At 42.3% G+C, this 23,665-nt stretch overlaps 3 protein-coding genes across 6 annotated transcripts in view; 2 read left to right on the top strand and 1 right to left on the bottom strand.

Annotated features, from left to right (window-relative positions):
- GTPBP1 (GTP binding protein 1) overlaps positions 1–23,665 on the top strand; it is a 310,687-nt gene that overhangs the window by 84,080 nt on the left and 202,942 nt on the right. The gene's annotated exons all lie outside the window — the stretch shown is intronic.
- The window catches only part of CBY1 (chibby family member 1, beta catenin antagonist), a 628,117-nt gene that overhangs the window by 467,660 nt on the left and 136,792 nt on the right, over positions 1–23,665 (top strand). The gene's annotated exons all lie outside the window — the stretch shown is intronic.
- The window catches only part of DMC1 (DNA meiotic recombinase 1), a 52,178-nt gene continuing 29,491 nt past the window's right edge, over positions 979–23,665 (bottom strand). Inside the window, exons 9-14 of the mRNA XM_050806336.1 lie at positions 21,860–21,951; positions 20,100–20,173; positions 19,856–19,970; positions 18,780–18,840; positions 6,526–6,642; positions 979–2,072 (exon numbers count right to left, since the gene is read on the bottom strand). Of these exons, the coding sequence (XP_050662293.1) occupies positions 2,003–2,072; positions 6,526–6,642; positions 18,780–18,840; positions 19,856–19,970; positions 20,100–20,173; positions 21,860–21,951 (529 nt within the window). The 3' untranslated portion in view covers positions 979–2,002. The remainder of the gene's footprint in view (positions 2,073–6,525; positions 6,643–18,779; positions 18,841–19,855; positions 19,971–20,099; positions 20,174–21,859; positions 21,952–23,665) is intronic.

The following is a 23,665-nucleotide window of genomic DNA, read 5'->3' as shown; positions in this document are numbered from 1 at the left end:
TTTTGAGATGGAGTCTCGCTCTGTCGCCCAGGCTGGAGTGCAGTGGTACAATCTCAGCTCACTGCAACCTCCGCCTCCCGGGTTCATGTGATTTTCCTGCCTCAGCCTCCTGAGTAGCTGGGATTACAGACGTGTGTCACCACGCCCAGCTAATTTCATATTTTTAGTGGAGATGGGGTTTCACTATGTTGGCCAGCCTGGTCTTGAATTTCTGACCTCAAGTGATCCACCCACCTCGGCCTCTCAAAGTGCTGGGATTATAGGCGTGAGCTACCACACCCAGCAGAATTTTACTTTCTTTAAGGGTCAATCCAAGATTACATTGCTTATGAATTAATGATATAACCATTTGCTCTCTTGTTTTCCTAAATATTAGTCTTTTCTCTTAACTAATGTACACATTCTTTATGAGTAGGAACCACATTTTCCTCGTTTATTCTTTAGCACTTAACATTAATAATAATTAGTGACTGAATAATTTCATGAATAATCAAATACCTTTTGTAACAAATGGTACTTTGAATACTTGAATTTTCTTCTTTTTCCTTCTTTTTTTTTTTTTTTTTTTTTTAAGACAGGGTGTCACTCTGTGACCCAGGCTGGAGTGCAGTGGCTCTGTCTTGGCTCAATGCAACCTCCGCCTCCCGGGCTCCAGCGATCCTCCCACTTCAGCTTCCTGAGTAGCTGGGACCACAGGCACACACCACCATGCCTGGCTAATTTTTTTGTACTTTTTGTAGAGATGGGGTTTTGCCATATTGCCCAGGCTGGTCTTCAAACTCCTGGGCTCAAGCAATTCATTCTCCTTGGCCTCCCAAAGTGCTGGAATTATAGGTGTGAGCCACCACGCTCAGCCCTGGAATTTTCATGTAAGTTAATGCAACATTAAAGTCTATAAAGATTGAAGTCTATAAAACTTTTCATTGTATATTGTCATTAGTATTTTAATTTTTACATATTTTCACCATGCATGCATTTTGAAAACAAGATTTTATTTTTGTTTAACAATCAAAAAAAAATCTTTTACACATTTCTAAGACTAGTATTCGGAAATTTTACATTTAAATTAATTTTAACATTAAAAAAGATATGTATTTTTGAGACGGAGTCTCACTCTGTCACCTAGGCTAGAGTGCAGTGGCACCATCTTGGCTCGCGCAATCTCTGCCTCCCAAGTTCAAGCGATACTCTTACCTCAGCCTGCAGAGTAGCTGGGATTACAAGCACATGCCACTGCGCTTGGCTAATTTTTGTATTTTTAGTAGAGACAGGGTTTCTCCATATTGGCCAGGCTGGTCTTGAACTCCTGACCTCAAGTGATCCACCTGCCTCGGCCTCCCAAAGTGATGGGATTACAGGTGTGAGCCACCACGCCCAGCCATAAATACATTTTTAAAAAGTAATTTCTGCTTGTCAAAGTCAAATGATTTAAAATTTGGCTTACTTTAATGTTTGTTTTCTGTTGCTATAAAGGTGAATATGCAGTTTGGTATTATAAATAGAAAGAGCTTTTTTCTTGTGGAAAAACATCCAGCTCTGTAAGTCAGTGGCACTATACCCTAGAAAAATGGTGAAGGCAAAGTCCTTAGGAGAATGGGGCATTTCTGAACTCTTAGACTTTCCATTTGCTTAGTGGCTCACTTTGAAAAGTGAAAGGGAGGGAATCACATATGCCTTTCCCAACAACTAGTTTTACATAGGTATATATACATACACAGAATGAGAGAATTTCAATAGGTACATATATCTACTATATATGTCAGGTATACACACACACGCATGCACACACACGTATATACATATCCCTGAATTTACATACAATGTATAGTTATCACAAATCAAGGACTTTTAAGATAAATATAAGATTTAAATATCTTTTGCTGACTTTCCTTTAGTAACATGTGGGAAAAAACCTCTATTTCAAGATGTGAAATTGGAGACTGCTTTTCCATTTCTTCAGCTCCTAATAAGCACTAAGAAGCGATTTGCATCAATTCACCACCTACTCCTTGGCATCCCCAATTCCTCCAGCAGTTATTGCGAAGGTGGCTTCATTTTCAGGCATCTCAGGACTAACAGAATACAAGGGAACAGAAGTTTATAAAAAGCTCTATTTCTATAAATACTGTATTCAAGTCACAGGCATTATGCTCCCATCAGTCTGAGTCTCCAGAGACATCTGAGAGTTGGTACAACCAAATGTGGCCTACAGAACTTACCCACAAGTATTATTAACCCTCACAAACATTTATTGAGCAACTTCTATATATAAAGTTCTGAATGTCAAGAAAAATTACCCCAAACTTGGAAACAGATGAAAGGATAACTGGGTGTTTATTTATTTATTTTAATTTTTTTTTTTTTTTTTGAGATGAAGTCTTGCTCTTGTCCCCCAGGCTGGAGTGCAATGGCGAGATCTCGGCTCACTGCAACCTCTGCCTCCTGGGTTCAAACAATTCTCCTGCCTCAGCCTCCCGAGTAGCTGGGATTACAGGCACCTGCCATCACGCCCGCCTAATTTTCATATTTTTAGTAGAGACGGGGTTTCACCATGTTGACCAGGCTGGTCTCGAACTCCTGACCTTAGGTGATCCACCTGCCTCGGCCTCCCAAGTGCTGGGATTACAGGTGTAAACCACTGCATCTGGCCAACTGGGTATTCTTTTAGTATAGTGTCAGGTATTGTATAGCAGCCCCTTCGGGGTTTATCTGATTCTATAGGGGTATGCACCTTTCTCATGACTGGACTAATGTAGGAGCAAACTGTAAAAGACTTTGAAATAAATTAAAAGATTACTGAGTACCTTCCGTGGAAACATAGGTTGTCTAGCATATCCTCCCAGGTTATCCAATTCTCTTTTTTTTTTTTTTTTTTGAGACAGAGTCTCGCTCTGTCGCCCAGGCTGGAGTGCAGTGGCGCGATCTTGGCTCACTGCAACCTCCGCCTCACGGGTTCAAGCGATTCTCTTGCCTCAGCCTCCTGAGTAGCTGGGACTACAGGAGCCCACCACCACACCTGGCAAATTTTTGTATTTTTAGTAGAGACGGGGTTTCACCATGTTGGTCAGCCTGGTTTCGAACTCCTGACCTTCCTGCCTCAGCCTCCCAAAGTGCTGGGGGATTACAGGTATGAGCCACCGCGCTCGGCCCCCATGTTATCCAATTCTGTGAGGGCTGTATGCCTTCCATTGTCTTTGATCTATTTTATAACTCCGTAAGTTGTAGAGAACTATGAGCAGTGCAAATTGTTTTGTCCAGAGAGATGTAAATCGTGTAAAGTGAAATGCAATTGATTATTTTCCTATAGATATTGACTCATTTTTCATCAATTTATATTTCATTTTGTTAGAGTAGGTAGTTAGGCAGACATGAGCAGGGAAGGAGAGCCCCCCTACCCCACCAGGAATGTAATGCAACCATCAGGTGATGGTCAGGTGGTTGTTAAACTGTCTCTTTAAAATAATAGGCTGGGTGTGGTGGCTCACGCCTGTAATCCCAGCACTTTGGGAGGCTGAGGTGGGCGGATCACTTGACATCAGGAGTTCGAGACCAGCCTGGCCAACATGGTGAAACCCCCTCTCTATTAAAAATACAAAAATTAGCTGGGCATGGTGGTGGGTGCCTGTGATCCCAGTTATTCAGGAGGCTGAGGCAGAAGAATTGCTTGAACCCAGGAGGGGGAGGTTGCAGTGAGCTGAGATCGTGCCACTGCACTCTAGCCTGCGCAAAAGAGGGAGGCTCCATCTCAAAAAAAAAAAAAAAAAAGATTATTTCAGTATTCCTTTGATTGACTACAATGTTCATTTGAATCACTGGTTTCCTCCTTAATTCAAGGATTGAATAAAATCTTTGATACATGTTCATTTTATATTTATTTGCAAGAAAGTCAAGTTTTTAATTTTTTTAAAAATCATACTTTAGCAGTTACTGGACCCTATAGATTGTACAAAAGAGACAGAATCTTTACTTTTAAGGTGTCTAACAGGTGAGCTAAGACATATGACTAGATGAAACCATTTAGTTCGACGAAGTACATTTGTTTTTTGGGGTGTTTTTTTGAGACAAAGTCTCTCTTGCCCAGGCTGGAGTGCAGTGGCAGAATCTCGGCTCACTGTAACTTCCCCCTATTGGGTTCAAGCGATTCTCCTGCCTCAGCCTCCTGAGTAGCTGGGATTACAGGCATCCACCACCACGCCCGGCTAATTTTTGTATTTTTAATAGAGACGGAGTTTCACCATGTTGGCCAGGCTGGTCTTGAGCTCCTGACCTCAGGTGATCTACCTGCATCGGCCTCCCAAAGTGCTGAGATTACAGGCATGAGCCATTGCGCCTGGCCCAATGAAGTACATTTGTCACAAATTTCTAGAGCTTGCCAAAGCTCCATAAAACAGCATTTTGGTGGTGGGCGCCTGTAATCCCAGCTACCCGGGAGACTGAGGCAGGAGAATGGTGTGAACACGGGAGGCAGAGCTTGCAGTGAGCAGAGATTGCGCCAATGCACTCCAGCCTGGGCTACAGAGCGAGACTCCGTCTCAAAAAACAAAAAACATAGCATTTATGGGCCGGGTGCGGTGGCTCACGCCTGTAATCCCAGCACTTTGGGAGGCCAAGGTGGGAGAATCACCTGAGGTCGGGAGTTCAAGACCAGCCTGACCAACATGGAGAAACCCTGTCTCTATTAAAAATACAAAATTAGCAGATGTGGTAGTGCATGCCAGCAATTCCAGCTACTCGGGAGGCTGAGGCAGGAGAATCTATTGCAGTGAGCCAAGATCACTCCATTGCACTCCAGTCTGGACAACAAGAGCGAAACTCCTTCTCAAAAACAAAATCAACAACAGGCCAGGCGCGGTGGCTCATACCTGTAATCCCAGCACTTTGGGAGGCTGAGGCGGGCGGATCACGAGGTCAAGCGATCAAGACTATCCTGGCTAACACAGTGAAACCCCTTCTCTACTAAAAATACAAAAAAATTAGCTGGGCGTGGTGGTGGGTGCCTGTAGTCCCAGCTACTTGGGAGGCTGAGGCAGGAGAATGGCATGAACTGGGAGGCAGAGCTTGCAGTGAGCCGAGATCGCACCACTGCACTCCAGCCTGGGCGACAGAGCGAGACTCCATCTCCAAACAAACAAACAAAACAACAACAGCAGCAACAACAACAAAAATGTAGCATTTATGTATTATAATCTTTAACAGAGACAGATGGTGAAAAACAAAATGGTCGGAACAAAAACCATCTTAGATAGATGGGGGAACTGATTATTTAATATTTATTCAATAATAATACATAATAAGTACTACTGTGATTCATAGCAAACACCAGATTAAGAGCTCATCTGATCTTTAGGGAGCAGCTTTTCCCTCTCTAGGCTACCCTAGAGTTACTGCAAATCTTTGCTTTGTGGCTTGGGGTTGATCAGTCAGTCACAAATATGACACATCTACCATGTCCCAGGAACTGGGAATACACCGGTGAGGAAGCAAACCCTTAGGATTACTATCTAGAGGGGATGACATATGTTATACAAATCATTACCAATAAAATGAAAGTACGTTCCTTGAGGGCATGAACTAGTCTTTTTGTTTTGTTCACTGCTTTATCCCAAGAACCTAGAACAGTTAACATGTAGTAGTTTTTCTCTGTAAAAATTTATTAAATCTGTAATTCTTTATTTTTTTAAATTTTGTATTTTTTATTTTTTTAAGACAGAGTTTTGCTCTGTTGCCTAGGCTGGAGTGCAGTGCCACGATCTTGGCTCACTGCAACCTCCGCCTCCCGGGTTCAAGCAATTCTCCTGCCTCAGCCTACTGAGTAGTTGAGATTACAGGCGCCTGCCACCACGTCCGGCTAATTTTTGTAGTTTTAGTAGAGATGGTGTTCCACCATGTTGGCCAGGCTGGTCTCAAACTCCTGGCCTCAGGTGATCCGCCCACCTTGGCCTCCCAAAGTACTAGGATTACAGGTGTGAGCCACTGTGCCGGGCCAAAATCTGTAATTCTTAATTAAACACATAAAGTGCTGAGAAAGAATATAGCATATAATATACTGAGTAACCTAGACTGTAAGGGTTAGGGAAAGGTTCCCCGAGAAAGTGATGTTTAAACTGAAACCTGAAAAACAAATGGAGTTAACTTGGCAAAAATACTTGATACTTACCTTGCACTTACTACACTTTAATTGGAATTGATGATTTCATTATCTAGGTGTATGCTTTGAAAGGTCAGGGAGCAAGTCAACGTGTCAACAGAATTCCTCAATCCCTAGTACCTAGCACACAGTAGGGACTTCCCAATAAATTGAATACTTTTTTTTATAAGGAAATTCAAATACACAGCATCTGCCAGTAATAATTATAGCCTTGCGGTGGCTCACACCTATAGTCACAACACTTTGGGTGGCCAAGGTGGGAGAATTGCTTGAGCCTAGGAGTTTGAGACCAGCTTGGGCAACATGGCAAAACCCCGTCTCTACACACACACACACACACACACACACACACACACAAAGAATAAAAAAAAAATTACCTATCATAAATCTTGGCAATTCTGAGCTCTCCTCTTCCCTTTCGCAAGCTTATTCTTGTTGTTGAAGCATGAGCCAGAATGTGTCCCCCAATGGGTTTTTTGGGATCTGCCTGAAAGCTGAATTAATAAAATACCTTTTCAGGTTTCATCATATGGACTATATATGGCAATATCTGCCATTACAAGGCAACCTTTCTGTGGTGGATGTCAGGAGTTGGAGTAAGTGTATATTCTAAACAAGCAGAGGCTTGTTCATAAACTAAGGAGTGGGGTGAGTTTTGGAGCTGCTATATACCTCATGTAGTCTAGGCTTCTGAGATTCCTATGATAGTTTATATTTTGTTTGACTTTTTCCTTTTTTTTTGAGATGGAGTCTAGCTCTGTCGCCCAGGCTGGAGTGCAGTGGTGTGCTCTCGCTCACTGCAACCTCTGCCTCCTGGGTTCAAGAAATTCTCCTGCCTCAGCCTCCCAGGTAGCTGGGATTACAGGCGCCCACCACCATGCCCAGCTAATTTTTTGCATTTTTAGTAGAGCCAAGGTTTCACTGTGTTGGCCAGGCTGGTCTTGAACTCCTGACCTCATGATCTGCCTGCCTCGGCCTCCCAAAGTGCTGGGATTACAAGCGCAAGCCACCACGCCCAGGCTGACTTTTAAAAATGAGATTACTGGCCGTGTGAGGTGGCTCACGCCTGTAACCCCACCACTTTGGGAGGCCGAGGTGGGCGGATCACCTGAGGTTGGGAGTTCAAGATCAGCTTGACCAACATGGAGAAACCCTGTCTCTACCAAAAATACAAAATTAGCTGGGTGTGGTGGCACATGCCTGTAATCCCAGCTACTCAGGAGGCTGAGGCAGGAGAATCGCTTGAACCTGGGAGGTGGAGGTTGTGGTGAGCCGAGATGGCGCCATTGCATTCCAGCCTGGGTAACAAAAGCGAGACTCCGTCTCAAAAAATAAATAAATAAATAATAAAGCACACTACATGGTAATTTTAAATGTATGGGTATTATTCCCCAACTATACTCTAAATCTCTGTTCATCTTTGAAACTCCAGTGCCTGGAAAAGTGCCTATACTATACAGGGCACTCCATAAATATTGTGGAATAAATACAGAGATGACAATTTGGGACTCCCTAGTCTAGGTCCTTCTTGGACACAGATTTGTGTCATATCTTCAAAACTGCAATTCAGGGAACTTTTGAAGAGTGTTCTGACAGAGGCAAATATAAAAGAAGATAGATTCCCCCAGTTGAAGCACCATGCCTCCCATGCCATTATAGATAACCTAAACAAGACTGGGAAGCTAGAGCTTCTAGATGTGTAGTCATGATTTTTCTTCTTAGCAAACTATTGTTCGCTGTTACTAGTGTGGTACCCGATGTGCAAAAAAGAATAGAGACAATTGCTTGTCATTACTGTAGGTGAAGAGCCTGAATGTTAAGAACACTATTTCCAAAAGGAGATGATTTTGAATCACCCGAATGGGGAAATAAATTATAGCATTTGCAAAAGGGCAAAGAAAACATATAGGAATGAGGCTGGGCACAGTGGCTCAAGCCTGTAATCCCAGCCCTTTGGGAGGCTGCGGCAGGTGGATCCCTTGAGCCCAGGAGTTCAAGACCAATCTGGACAACATGGTAAAACCCCATCTCTACAAAAAAATACAAAAATTAGCTGGGCAGGGTGGTGCGTGCCTGTAGTCCTGACTACTCAGGAGGCTGACGCAGGAAGATCTCTCGAGTCCAGGAAGTTGAGGCTGCAGTGAGTCGTGATTGTGCCACTGCACTCCAGTCACTCCAGCCTGGGTGACAGAGCAAGACCCTGTCCCAAAAGTAAAATAAAATATACAAAATAAAAAAAAAAAAGAAAAAGAAAGATATTATGGGGATAAAAAAGTCTTAACAAATGATTCATAAACTAAGAAGTTATACTTAATCAAAATAGGCTGTGACATAGCAGCCTTAGCTCCAGGAGAATATCAAGCCAATTCAAATTTTGTTTGTTTGATATAATCCATAGGTTAAAAAGAAAGGAAAACAAACAAATTTTGTTTGTTCCACTAAGATGTTCGGGATTTTGTGTCAAATTTATGGATTTTTTTTTTTTTGAGACGGAGTCTTGCTCTGTTGCCCAGGCTGGAGTGCAGTGCCGTGATCGCAGCTCACTGCAATCGCCACCTCCCGGGTTCAAGTGATTCTCCTGGCTTAGCCTCCTGAGTAGCTAGTAGTAGATTACAGGCGCATGCCACCATGCCCGGCTAGTTTTTGTATTTTTAGTAGAGATGGGGTTTCACCATGTTAGTCAGGCTGGTCTTGAACTACCTGACCTCATGATCTGCCCGCCTCAGCCTCCCAAAGTGCTGGGATTACAGGCATGAGCCACGACCACGCCTGGCCAAATTTATGGCTCTTAACCTTTCTTGTAGGTCACTAACACTTTGATAATTTAATAAAAACATTCCCCCCCCCCCAAAAAAAGGCACATATACACACATACAAAAATTTTTGTGTAAGTCTAGGAAATTCATAACCCCTTCTCTGGTGTACATGGGTATTAATAATAATAATAATAATAATAACAACTAAGATTTACTGAGTCCTTGCTACGTGGCAGACATTCTTCTAAGTCATCACATTTTTCCCTTTGCTTGAATTCCATATCTAGTAAATAATTTCAGATCAAAATTTGGATTCCTATTGAGGTCTACTTACAGGGAGAGAATGTGCTGGTCACATGAATCTCGAATGTAGTTACATTTTCATTATCAATAAACTGGCCCCCTGGTTCTTCATTCAGTCTCATGAGCTTGATTAATGTGTGTCTGCTCCCAAGAAACAGATTGGTTCTTAGTAGGCTGACCAAATCAAACCTCTACCTGCAAGGCTGAGGGCTCTGGACTATGGTCAATTCACTGGAAAAATGGATACATCCCTGCAAAACCTCTCAGGTGACAGCATACCAGCCATTCCCCAGGCAGAAGCAGCCCTGATATGAGCTCTGGAGTTAGACCTGGGTTCAAATTCTGGCTTTTTAGCCATATGACTTGAAGAAAATTGTTTAACCATTCTAAATCTCTGTTTCTTCTTTTGTTATTTTTTTTTTAGACGGCATCTTTCTCTGCTGCCCAGGCTAGAGTTCAGTGCCAGGATCTCAGCTCACTGCAGCCTCAGCCTCCCGAGTTCAAGCGATTCTCCTGCCTCAGCCTCTGGAGTAGCTGGGACTACAGGCACCTGCCATCATGCCCGGCTAATTTTTGTGTTTTCAGTAGAGACAGAGATTCACAATGTTGGCCAGGCTGGTCTTGAACTCCTGACCTCAAGTGATCCACCCACCTCGGCCTCCCAAAGTGTTGGGATTAGAGGTGTGAGCCACTGCACTGGACCTCCTTCTCCTTTTTTTTTTTTTTTTGAGACGGAGTCTTGCTGTGTCACCCAGGCTGGAGTGCAGTGGCACAATCTCAGTTCACTGCAAACTCTGCCTCCCGGGTTCAGGCAATTATCCCTGCCTCAGCCTCCCAAGTAGCTGGGATTTTGCCATGTTAGTCAGGCTGGTCTTGAACTCCTGACCTCAGGTGATCTGCCTGCCTCAGCCTCCCAAAGTGCTGGGATTACAGGTGTGAGTCACCATGCCTGGCCTTATTTCTTCATTTTTAATGGGGGATAATAACTGTAATAGTTGTAAAATAAAATGAAATAATTCGGGTAAGGCATAAGTTCAGTGACTACAATTATTTACCTGCTTTCCTAATCCTGACTTAAACATTTATTACCTATATTACCTTGGGCTACCTTTATGAACCTCAGTTTCTTTCACTATAAAATGAGAGTAAAAAGACTTTACCTCTTAGGGCATTGTGAGGATTCAAGATATATTGAATCTTTTTTTTTTTTTTGAGACAGAGTCTACTCTGTCACCCAGGCTAGAGTGCAGTGTCATGATCTTGGCTCATTGCAAACTCCACTACCCAGGCTGAAGTGATTCTCCTGCCTCAGCCTCCTGAGTAGCTGGGATTGCAGGTGTGTGCCACCACACTGAGCTAATTTTTTTGTATTTTTAGGATGTGGAGTTTCACCATGTTGGCCAGGATGGTCTCAAACTCCTGACCTTAAATGATCCGCCTGCCTTAGCCTCCCAAAGTGCTGGGATTACAGGTGTGAGCCACTGCACCCGGCCTGAATCTCGAATAGCATACATAAAAGCCTCCTATGTGCCAGGAACTATACCTGTTCACTTACATACGTTTGTTCTATCCTTACGGCAATCTTGGCACATAAGAGATCCTCGATAAAGGATAATTATTGGCTGGGCACAGTGGCTCACACTTGTAATCCCAGCATGTTGGGAGGCCAAGGTGGGCAGATCGCTTGTTTGATCCCTTGGAGGCCCACGAGTTTGAGACTAGGCTGGCAACAGGGTGAAACCCTGTCTGTACAAAAAATACAAAAAGTGAGCTCGCTGTGGTGGCATGTGCCTGGTTCTGTGCTGTCTTGGAGGCTGAGGTGGGAGGATCGCTTGAGCCTGGGAGTCCAAGGCTGCAGTGAGCTAAGATCATGCCACTGCACTCCAGCCTGGGCAACAGAGACCCTGTCTCAAAAATTAAACTAAACTAAACTAAACTAAACTAAACTAAAATAATACATAGGATAACTATTATTTAACTAAACAATTCAGCTAAAACAGTCACTCTGTCAGTGAAAAGTAGACCAGGAAACTTTTCTTTAAGTTTCTTTGAACTTCCTGACTATTACAGCAGTTATAACCAAGTCTTGAGGTGAAGTACAAGAAGGTGTAATAGCATTCCACATTCTTTTAGAGGGCTTTAATTTTCTTCTATTTCTGACCAAGCAAAAACAGCTTCAGAAAACCACCCACAACCCTCCTTGAGCCTATCGTCTTATTTCCTCTACTTTTATATTTTCTTCTCTTCTTCTCTCTTCCTTTTGTCAGGGAACTGGGGAGTATGGCGAGGAGGGGGAAGAGATGGAGGTGGATATTAGTAATAAAGAGGGGATGAGAATATTTCATTTCTCCCCCTCTGGTTGAACAGGATATGGCATATTACCTTGTTGAGGGTAAGACCCAAAACAGCCTGACCTGGCAATGTCAAATTAGGATGCTGGAGTCATGAAACATATAGAGTTATGGTATAGGATGGGGAGGATGGTACAGTGAGGTTCAAGTAGCATTAACTTTGATGTCAAAGATACCTGGGTTCAAATCCTGTCTCCCACATTCTTAAATTCTGGGATTGGGCAAGCACTAAGTATTCTGAGCCTCTGTTTCCACCTTTATAAATTAGGAATAATCATCATGCCTACCTTAAATACTGATTGGAGTGTGGATCTTGAGGGGCATGAGCAAGGGCAAGCTTGAGGGACAATAAGTACTCCTGGTGCTTTTCACTTGCTAAGGAGTGAGGTTACAAATGGCATTTTCGAGAAGTGGTCCATTGAGGAGAGAAAGATTGAACTTGCCCAAGAATGAGGAGGCTTTTTTTGAGATGGAGCCTTGCTCTGTCATCCAGGCTAGAGTGCAGTGGCAGGATCTCGGCTCACTGCAACCTCTGCCTCCTGGGTTCAAGCAATTCTCCCTGCCTTAGCCTCCCAAGTAGCTGGATTACAGGAACCCGCCACCACACCAGGCTAATTTTTGTATTTTTAGTAAAGATGCAGTTTCGCCATGTTGGCCAGGCTGGTGTCGAACTCCTGACCTCAGGTGATCCACCTGCCTCAGCCTCCCAAAGTGCTGGGATTACAGTTGTGAGCCATGCCTGGCAGGGGAGGCTTTGAGATTTTGGGAAGACGGGGGAAAGGGGAGTACCACCAAAGGAGAAGAATTTTGAGGAAAGAGAAGAGATGGTTAAAAAAAAAAAAGGACATGCTTAAGAAGTTTTATTAAGTAAGTCTCCCCTCTGTCTTCTTCCAAAATATGCATAAAAATATATACTTTTTTCAACATTTTAAAGATGGAATTCTGGGTTCTTTTTTTGGTGGGGAGGTGAGATGGGGAGGGATTCAACAACATACTGAGATTGGTTTCACAAAAACAACAGGGAGCCTCCAAGGAGGCTGTGAGTTACATTGGGTCACATGATAATTAGATAAGATGATGCATAAAAGCACCTGGCACATGGTAAGTAATCAATAAATATAAATTAATTTTGAGAGGGAGGAAAATGAAGTTCCAATAGTTCAAATCACTTGTACAAGGTCACCATGCTAGTGACCCTGGTTTAATGTTTTTTCTCTAATCATGTTGCCTCTAATTTATGCTAATGATGTTGGATCAGAAGGTGACATCCTTAGGACAGGTGTGGTGGCTCACACCTCTAATCCCAGCACTTTGGGAGGCCAAGGCAGGCGGATCGCCTGAGGTCAGGAGTTCAAGACCAGCCTGGCCAACATGGTGAAACTCTGTCTCTACTAAAAATACAAAAATTAGCCAGGTGTGGTGGAGTGCTCCTGTAATCCCAGTTACTCAGGAGGCTGAGGCAGGAGAATCTCTTGAACCTGGGAGGTGGAGGTTGCAGTGAGCCAAGATCATGCCACTGCACTCCAGCCTGGGCAACAACAAACAAACAAAAAGAAGGTGACATCCTTAAGAGAATAAACTGACTGTACATTTATAAGACTGCCAGTGTTCTAAGGTGACTTTTTGTTTTCCTAAAACAAATACACAAATGAAGTAGGTGGCAACATCACGGTCTTATTTGTTGTTCATCTTGTTATTTGCCCCAGTGTGAGACTTTATGGGCTGATACTTTGACTTTTTATCTCCAAGTCTTCATCAACTAGATCATTACAGTTCTAAAGTCTGTAGTTGTAAGCCTCATCTAGGAGCTACTCCTCTTGCTGTATTGTATGGCAGCTCCTTGCCTCTATAACTTTGTTCCTTTTTAATACAATGTGCGATCAAGTATAATACGTGGGATATAACCCTCAATTACTGTCAGGGTACTTGCGGACTCATACCAATTATAGTGATATTTCCCTGACAGGCCCCAGGGGAGCTGCAGCTTGGAGTTTCCCAACACTGAGAAACAAAGATATTTTCTTTATGGGAGGTTTCCTAATAGCATTTAAAATCTTTTAGTTTAAAATTGTCCTTTTTTTCCCCCATTTAGCTGTGGCAACTTTTATGCTTTATATAAAGACAAGCATTTAATTTGTATTGTTATAATTTAATATACTTTATTAACATACCAATTATAGTGAACCTTGTTTCCTAACAATTCAGCTAGGTGGAGGAGATGATGTTTCAGAGTTGACTTACCCAGTAAAAATACTAGCCTTTGTTACTTTGTCTAGCACTTTACTTAGCTTCTTCATTTTCAGTCTCCTCCCCATTCCAACTCCTTCTTCAATTATCTGTCACCTCTCCATTTCTTTCATTGTCTTATTGGAATTAATTCAAAATTGTTTTACTCTTTTTGAAACTTTCTACAAATATAAGAAAAATAACCCCTATCTGACCTAATTTCCACTGATTTCCTTTGCCTTCTAACTCTAGAGTGACAGTTTTGGCCTCTTCAATGCTCCCTCCCGACACCTGAAGAAAGAACATTGCTCTTTAACTTGTACTGTTTTATTTGAATGCAACCCACTTCCTCCCTCTGAGCCAATGAGTCATTTTCTCTTTTTAAAGTCAGCCTTAAAAATCTTCCATTTCTCTTCGGTTTAAAATTATTCTCTTTGTGAAGCACTTCATGTCCTGTGTATGAAAGTCACCCCATAAAACAGATGATTGCCTTAACCACTCAACGACTATACTATAGACACTATAGACAATGTGTGACTTACCAAGACTAAACTTTTGAGTTGAACGGACATCATTTATTTTCCTTCTTTCTTTTTTTTATTTTTGAGACAGAGTCTCATTCTGTCACCCAGGCTGAAGTGCAGGGGTGAGATCTCAGCTCACTGTAACCTCCCCAGCCGGGTTCAAAACATTCTTATGCCTCAGCCTCCTGAGCAGCTGGGATTACAGGCACACGTATTTACACCCGGCTAATTTTTATATTTTTAGTAGAGATGGGGTTTCGCCATGTTGGCCAGGCTGGTCTCGATCTCCTGACCTCGTGATCTACCTGCCTTGGTCTCCCAAAGTGCTGGATTACAGGAGTGAGCCACCGCACCCAGCCACAATAATTTTTTTTTTGAGACAGCTTCTCACGCTCTTGCCCAGGCTGGAGTGTAGTGGTGCAAACATGGCTCACTGCAGCCTTGACCTCCCAGGCTCAAGCAATCCTCCTGCCTCAGCCTCCTCGCAAGTAGCTAGGACTACAGGCATTTGCCACCATGCTTGGCTAATTTTTTTTATTTTTTGTAGAGATAAGGTCTCTCTATGTTGCCCAGGCTCCTGGGCTCAAGCAGTCCTTCTGCCTCAGCCTCCCAAAGTGCTGGGATTACAGGTGTGAGCTACCATGCTTGGCCGAGGCCAGGATTTTTGTCTTTTTTGTTCACTAGTGAATTCTCAGAATATTGTTACATAGTAGATTTTCTTTTTTTTTTTTTTTTTTTTTTTTTTTTTTTTTTTTTTTTTGAGACGGAGTCTCGCTCTGTCGCCCAGGCTGGAGTGCAGTGGCCGGATCTCAGCTCACTGCAAGCTCCGCCTCCCGGGTTCACGCCATTCTCCGGCCTCAGCCTCCCGAGTAGCTGGGACTACAGGCGCTGCCACCTCGCCCGGCTATTTTTTGTATTTCTTAGTAGAGACGGGGTTTCACCGTGTTAGCCAGGATGGTCTCGATCTCCTGACCTCGTGATCCGCCCATCTCGGCCTCCCAAAGTGCTGGGATTACAGGCTTGAGCCACCGCGCCCGGCCTACATAGTAGATTTTCAATAAATATTCATTGAGTGAATAAATGATTGATTTCCCCTCCTCAATCTTTTAAATTGCTTAATACCATTTGAGTAGTTAATATTTTTCATAAGAATCTCTTGTAACTAAGTAGAAAATACTTATAAAATGGTCTTGAGGCCAAGCGCGGTGGCTCATGCTTGTAATCCCAGCACTTTGGGAGGCTAAGGCGGACGGATCACGAGGTCAGGAGATTGAGACTATCCTGGCTAACTCGGTGAAACCCCGTCTCTACTAAAAACACAAAAAATTAGCCTGGCGTGGTGGCAGGCACCTGTAGTTCCAGCTACTAGGGAGGCTGAGGTGAGAGAATGGCGTGAACCCGGGAGGCGGAGCTTGCAGTGAGCCGAGATCATGCCATTGCACTCCAGCCTGAGTGACAGAGCGAGACTCCGTCTCAAAAAAAAAAAAAAAAAAAAGGGGGCCTTGAAAAGTGATAGATAGATATCAAACTGCAAAAGATTAAGCAAAAGGTTAAGGGTAAGTTTGGAAAATGCCTAAAGAGAGACACATTCATTTCAATACAATTTACAGAATTTACTCCAGCATATCAAATATCTTTTTTTATATATATATGTCAATGATTCATTTAATCTGCTACCACACGATGTATTGCTTCTGTTTTAAAGTAATAGCACTTTGTATTGCAACCATCAGAGTAATAATTTATTCTAATTTAGGCAAGAATCTGCATTGGATGCGAATATAAATACATGAAAGCTGATTGCAGAGGAAGATATTTACACAGTCTCAAATTATCACCCCACAAATTACTAATTAAATGCAAAACGGAATTTTTGTAATTTTCTTTTACAATGGAGACCTCATGTGAATATCATTTTAATCATATGATCAGAATTAATATCACTAATAATGGGACAAACTGCCATCATGTGCCTCCTGATATGATATACTGAGAAGGGCTTAATATTGCTTATGTAGTTTTCCTGTCAAAATGTTTAACATTTTAAATAATGAAGAAAAAAATCAACTTCAAATTGAGGGACATTGCAAAACAGTTAGCCTGTGTTCTACAAAAATGTCAGTGCCACAAAAGTCTAACAAAGTGGCCGGGCGCGGTGGCTCAAGCCTGTAATCCCAGCACTTTGGGAGGCCGAGACGGGCGGATCACGAGGTCAGGAGATGGAGACCATCCTGGCTAACATGGTGAAACCCCGTCTCTACTAAAAAATACAAAAAACTAGCCGGGCGAGGTGGTGGGCATCTGTAGTCCCAGCTACTCGGGAGGCTGAGGCAGGAGAATGGCGTAAACCCGGGAGGCGGAGCTTGCAGTGAGCTGAGATCTGGCCACTGCACTCCAGCCTGGGCAACAGAGTGAGACTCCATCTCAAAAAAAAAAAAGTCTAACAAAGTTTGAAGAGCTGTTCTGATTAAAGGAGACTAAAGAGACATGACAGTTACACGCAGTGCATGTTCTTTAATTGATCCTGAATTGAATGCAAAACAAAAAAACCCCAACAACTATAAAGGACATTATTGGAGTAATTGGAGACACTTGAATACAATTGTATATTAGATAACATTATTATGCCAATGTTAGAATTTCTGAATGTGATAATTGTATTGTGGCTATGTAGAAGAACATCATTCTTAGAAGAGATATGCTGAAGTATTAAGAGGTGAAGTGTCATGATGTCTGCCAATAATTTCCAGTGGTTCAGAAGAAACTTCTCAAATGACTCAACAAAAAATACATATACAGGCTGGGCGTGGTGGCTCACACCTGTAATCCCAGCACTTTGGGAGGCTGAGGTGGGTGAACCACCTGAGGTCAGGAGTTCGAGACCAGCCTGGCCAACATGGTGAAACCCTGTCTCTATTAAAAATTAAAAAATTAGCCAGGTGTGGTGACCCTCCAGCTACTCGGGAGGCTGAGGCAGGAGCATCACCTGAGCCTGGGAGGCAGAGGTTGCAGTGAGCAGAGATGGTGCCACTGCATTGCAGCTTGGGTGACAGAGTGAAACTTTGTCTCATAAGAAAAAAAAAGAAAAAAGAAAAAGAAAAAGAAAACATTTTTAAAAAGCATTATCATGAATTTAGATTTGTTTTGCTTTGTTTGAGACAGTCTTGCTCTGTCTCCCAGGCTGGAGTGCAGTGGTGTGAATTTAGGATTATTTTGATTGCTTATTCAGACACATAATGCTCAAAATTTGTTATGGTGGCAACAAACCTTTCTTTGATTTTTCTATTTTTATTATCCTACTTTAGCTCTCTGTGTCTTTCTATTCACTGCCGTGTTTCAGAGCCATCGATGGTTATGTCATGTGCACAACACTTCAACAAATTCTGAATATGCCTAATGTGAACTGAAGTTCTTTTTCTTCAAACAGGAGACTTCTCCCATAGGGCCTCTGATAAATATATCTCATATATATCCTGTAGAATGATGACTTTTTTGTTTTTATGTATGGTTTTTATTGCACTGATAAGCTGCAATATTAGTTTTTATTTCCCTAGGATCTATTTCTTATCGTCCTCCCATACCCCTTTAGCCCTAGACCAAAGAGAAGCCCAAAGTACTGCTGAAAATGATTAAAGTATCGCTTTATTCTATAAAGAACTAGAGAAAAATAGATTCTGGATATCAAGTGATATTTACAATTATGAAGTAATATACGCTGTGCAATACAGTGATTTTTTTTTTTTTTTGAGATGGAGTTTTGCTCTTGTTGCCCAAGCTGGAGTGCAATGGCGTGATCTTGGCTCACTGCAACCTCTGCCTCCTGGGTTCAAGTGATTCTCCCACCACAGCCTCCCGAATATGTGGGATTACAGGTGCATGCCACCACGCCCAGCTAATTTTTGTATTTTTAGTAGAGATGAGGCTTCACCATGTTGGCCAGGCTGGTCTCGAACTCCTGACCTCAGGTAATCCACCCATCTCGGCCTCCCAAAGTGTTGCGATTACAGGCGTGAGCCACTGCGCCCGGCAATAAAGTGATTTGTGATATATTTGTGTCCACATAAAGACTAATGATTTTGAAATTCTTTTCTTTCTTTCTTTTTTTTTTTTTTGAGATGGAGTCTTGCTCTGTTGCCCAGGCAGGAGTTCAATGGCACGATCTCGGCTCACTGCAACCTCCGCCTCCCACGTTCAAGTGATTCTTCTGCCTCAGCCTCCTGAGTAGCTGGGATTACAGGTGTGCGCCACCACACCCGGCTAATTTTTGTATTTTTAGTAGAGACATGGTTTCATTATGTTAGTCAGGCTGGTCTCAATCTCCTGACCCCGTGATCTGCCTGCCTTGGCGTGCTAAAGTGCTGGGATTACAGGCATGAGCCACTGTGCCCAGCCTTGAAATTATTTTCTGTTTTACCCTTAACCCTCTTTATGTTAACCTCTGTGAAATAAAAAGTAGAATATTGGGGCTTACGTCATAGTTGCTCCTGGATCGGCAGTCATTTGATTGGTGACAAAAACAGCCACATTATATTCTGTATCAAGAGATAAAATTTTAAAACTATGAGAAAGGCTATATATATATATATTTATTTATTTATTTATTATTATTTATTTATTTATTTATTTATTTATTTATTTATTTATTTTTGGAGACGGAGTTTCACTCTTGTTGCCTAGGCTGTAGTGCAATGGCGTGATCTCGGCTCACCACAACCTCCGCCTCCTGGGTTCAAATGATTCTCCTGCTTCAGCCTCCCGAGTAGCTGGGATTAGAGGCATGCGCCACCACACCAGGCTAATTTTATATTTTTTAGTAGAGACGGGGTTTCTCCATGTTGGTCAGGCTGGTCTCGAACTCCCGAACTCCCGACCTCAAGTGATCCGCTCGCCTCGGCCTCCCAAAGTGCTGGGATTACAGGCGCGAGCCAAGAAAGGCAATATAGATATTTAAAAGTTCATCGTTTAGATTTTAGAGTTTAGAAATATTGCATCATGAATTTATTTTATAAATAACATCATATTCCTATTTTTCATTGACAACAAAAATTATTTGTTATTATTATTATTAAGGTTAGAATAAATATTTTTGGTTTAAAAAAACAGTTGTAAAGCTGGGCGCAGTGGCTCATGCCTGTAATCTCAGCACTTTGGAGGTTGAGGTGGGCAGATCATGAGGTCAGGAATTTGAGACCAGCCTGGCCAACGTGGTGAAACCCCATCTCTACTAAAAATACAAAAAATTGGCCAGACATGATGGCAGGTGCCTATAATCCCAACTACTCAGGAGGCTAAGGAGTAAGAATCGCTTGAACCTGGGAGGCGGAGGTTGCAGCGAGCCGAGATCGTGCCACTGCACTCCAGCCTGGGCAACAGTGCGAGACACTGCCTCAAAAAGAAAAAAAAAAAAAAGAGTTGTATTCTCATGAAGGTAATTTTATTAAAAAAAAAAAAAAAAAACCACTGCCTCCTGACATTATATTCCAAGCTTCTCTGCAAAGTATACTTGACAAACATAGTCACAGATGCCATTTTATTTTAAAGATATACCTTCTGAGATTTTTTGGAGTCGTGACAACATCTGGGCCAATTTTTGCTGCCGTTCAGCCAACTCTCCACGGCCACTGAAATCCACTCGAAAAAGTGCCATTATTGAATCGATAATCTACACAGGATTAAGGTAAAAATAAACATGCATTTGGAAATTGAAGGAAAACGTTATTTGAATAGAGATCAATAGAATAAAAATATTATGCTAAATAGCTCTGTGAAAGCAGTATTTAAAAGCTTGTACCAATAGTTTGAAGATGCCAGCTTCTTCATGGAACTTTGCTGCTACATAATCAAGTAGCTCCATCTGATGTTCACCTGGTGGGAAATGCAGTGAGAAAATGTTATAAAAGTTGAAAGAAGCAGAGGCTAAGATCATTCATATTCTTGGGAGCCAGGCAAAAGAAAGTCCTTGAAGGATTCTCTTATTTATTACTTTATTAAATATTATCGCAGCCTGGCATGGTGGCTCATGCCTGTAATCCCAACACTTTGGGAGGCCGAGGCGGGTGGATTTCTTGAGGTCAGGAGTTCAAGACCAGCCTGGCCAACATGGTGAAACCTTGACTCTACTAAAAAAATACGAAAATTAGGCCAGGCGCGGTGGCTCATACCTGTAATCCCAGCACTTTGGGAAGCCGAGGCAGGCGGATCATTAGGTCAGGAGTTCAAGACCAGCCTGGCAACATGGTGAAACCCTGTCTCTACTAAAAAAAGAAAAATACAAAAATTAGCTGGGCACGGTGGTGGGCGCCAGTGATCCCAGCTACTCGGGAGGCTGAGGCAGGAGAATCGCTTGAACCTGGGAGGCTGAGGCTGCAGTGAGCAGTGATTGCACCACTATGCTCCAGCCTGGGCGACAGAGCAAGACTCTATCTCGTTTAAAAAATATATATAATGGCCAGGCGCGGTGGCTCAAGCCTGTAATCCCAGCACTTTGGGACGCCGAGTCAGGCAGATCACGAGGTCAGGAGATTGAGACCATCCTGGCTGACACGGTGAAACCCCGTCTCTACTAAAAAATAGAAAAAACTAGCCGGGCGAGGTGGCGGGCGCCTGTAGTCCCAGCTACTCGGGAGGCTGAGGCAGGAGAATGGCGTAAACCCGGGAGGCGGAGCTTGCAGTGAGCTGAGATCCGGCCACTGCACTCCAGCCTGGGCGACAGAGCGAGACTCCGTCTCAAAAAAAAAAAAAAAAAAAAAAAAATATATATATATATATATATATATATATATAAAATATACAAAAATTAGCTGGGTGTGGTGGCACGTGCCTGTAATCCCAGCGACTTGGGAGGCTAAGGTAGGAGAATCGCTTGAAGCCAGGAAGTGGAGGTTGCAGTGAGCCGAGACTGCACCACTGCACTTCAGCCTGAGTGACAGAGTGAGACTCCATCTCAAAAAAAAAAAAAAAAAATTATTGCATATTCTGCCTTAGCATATATACCAAATGCTACATTATCCAAAAAGAATGTTACTCTTCATTTCAAAGACTAAGAATAATAAATAATTTTTTTTTTTTTTTTTTTTGAGACGGAGTCTCCCTCTGCCGCCCAGGCTGGAGTGCAGTGGCCAGATCTCAGCTCACTGCAAGCTCCGACTCCCGGGTTCACGCCATTCTCCTGCCTCAGCCTCCCGAGTAGTTGGGACTACAGGCGCCCACCACCGCGTCCGGCTAGTTTTTTGTATTTTTTTAGTAGAGACGGGGTTTCACTGTGTTAGCCAGGATGGTCTGGATCTCCTGACCTCGTGATCCGCCCGTCTTGGCCTCCCAAAGTGCTGGGATTACAGGCTTGAGCCACCGCGCCCAGCCAAGAATAATAAATAATTTAAGGGCACTTTATTATCTAAGGACCTACCAGATGATAAAATTTATAGACTGAGTAAATTAATTTAGAGAAAATTAAAATAGAAAAAAAGTATCAAAATGTTATATCACTCAAGTAGTAAATCAGTGCTGCCAACCTTACATTGACCCAAGCATCCAACTGCATGGGGCTCTTACTAGTATATGCACGTGCATAAAGTACGTTGTCCAGTACTGCATCATGGTCTACATTGAAGCGATCAGCAATGTCCCGAAGGCGATCTGGACGGCTGGAGTATGCCAAGATTAAGGATCCAATAAATCAATTATAAAAAAGCTTAGACAACCACTACAAAACATAGTATCTTACATAAATTAACAGAGAAGCCAAACAATGTACCTGTGAAGGTATTCTAGAGGATGCTAGCAACCATTTAAAGTCTATACAAGATTTGTTTTTTCATAAGTGCCTCAACTTACCATAGGTAGTGATAATGGTCATAGAAATGTGGGGCAGTAATGAATTTAACTATTAAATGATCAAATCTTTACAATAACCTTGGAAGCTAGTTTTTATGGCCTATTTTACATTTTACAACATAGGACACTGGGAAACAGAGATTAGGCAAATGACTTGAGCTTATGCAGCAAATCGGTTACAAGAGAAAAACTGGAAACTAAGCTTTGTGAGTCTTTTTGTTCTCAGATCTACAATAGATAATAGACCTATAATAGATAATATCACTGAATTATAATTCAGTAACTGCAAAGTAGATTAATTCACTCTCTTCAAAACCCTCATTTGCTCAATATGAAATAGTTTACTATATCATTAATCATGTGTTATTAAATGATAAATGTGACTACATGAACCAAAGGGTCAAAAAGGTAACTTCAAGGGTCCAGAAGAGAAATATAGACCAAAGGTTTTTTTGTTTGCACAGGTTTTCTTTTTCTTTTCAAATCTTACTTGGAAAGTATACAGAGTTTAAAATCTACTTTCTTCTAAAGGAATTGTTAGCTTTTTTTTTTTTTTTTGAGATGAAGTCTCACTCCGTTGCCCAGGCTGGAGTGCAGTAGCATGATGTCGGTTCACGGTAACCTCTGCCTCCTGGGTTCAAGCAATTCTCCTCCTTCAGTCTCCTGAGTAGCTGTGATTACAGGCGTAAGCCATCATATCTAGCTAATTTTTGTATTTTTAGTGGAGACGGGGTTTTGCCATGTTGGCCAGGCTGGTTTCGAACTCCTGACCTCAAGCGATCTGCCTGCCTCGGCCTTCCAAAGTGCTAGGATTACAGGCATGAGCCACCATGCCTAGCCAGGAGTTGTTAGCTTTCTGAAATTAGCAAATTCATAGGGAAGCAAACTAAGTGCACCTGCAAAGGTATTTTGGAAGAAGCTAATAATCACTTCTATCTATAAACTATAAAGGAGTAATAAACATTTTTTTTTAGGTCTTTGGTGATCCCAACAATATGTCTGAAGTAAAATGAGGTAAAATTAAATGCATGTTTGTGCCCTTATTTCACTTTGTTTATAGAGTTTACATAACACTGATCCTAGTATAAGTAACTGTAAATCAAGGACTATTTATAATCTTATTTGTGATGTTTGCAATTAATTTAATAACTGTTTAGTTGAATTGTCGTTAGGATTTCCCAGTCATTTATAGCCTAATGCACTAGATATGTTCTTGTTGTTAGAGCTTTGGTAACGGCCACAAAAATCTTCCATTGCTATTGAGTATACCCAGTAGATGTTTTTGGTGGACAAGTTAAAGACAGGGAATTGGAAGAGTCAATAAAAACATTTTCATCATGTCAGCTTCTACAAATCCCAGACACTATGTTGTGGCAGGCCAGGTCTTACTAATGCAGGCCTCCATAACAACTGTTTCAGCACTGACTGAGTGGTTAAGTTAAATACTAAAAGTTCAAAGTGCCCTTATACAAAGGCTGGAATGTAACAAAAGCCCACCAAGAGTTTGGCCCAGGCCTTTCCTGG

The sequence above is a fragment of the Macaca thibetana genome, chromosome 10 (assembly GCF_024542745.1).
Source record: "Macaca thibetana thibetana isolate TM-01 chromosome 10, ASM2454274v1, whole genome shotgun sequence".
In the NCBI taxonomy this organism is placed as follows: domain Eukaryota; kingdom Metazoa; phylum Chordata; class Mammalia; order Primates; family Cercopithecidae; genus Macaca; species Macaca thibetana.
This window is presented reverse-complemented; position numbering and strand designations above follow the sequence as displayed.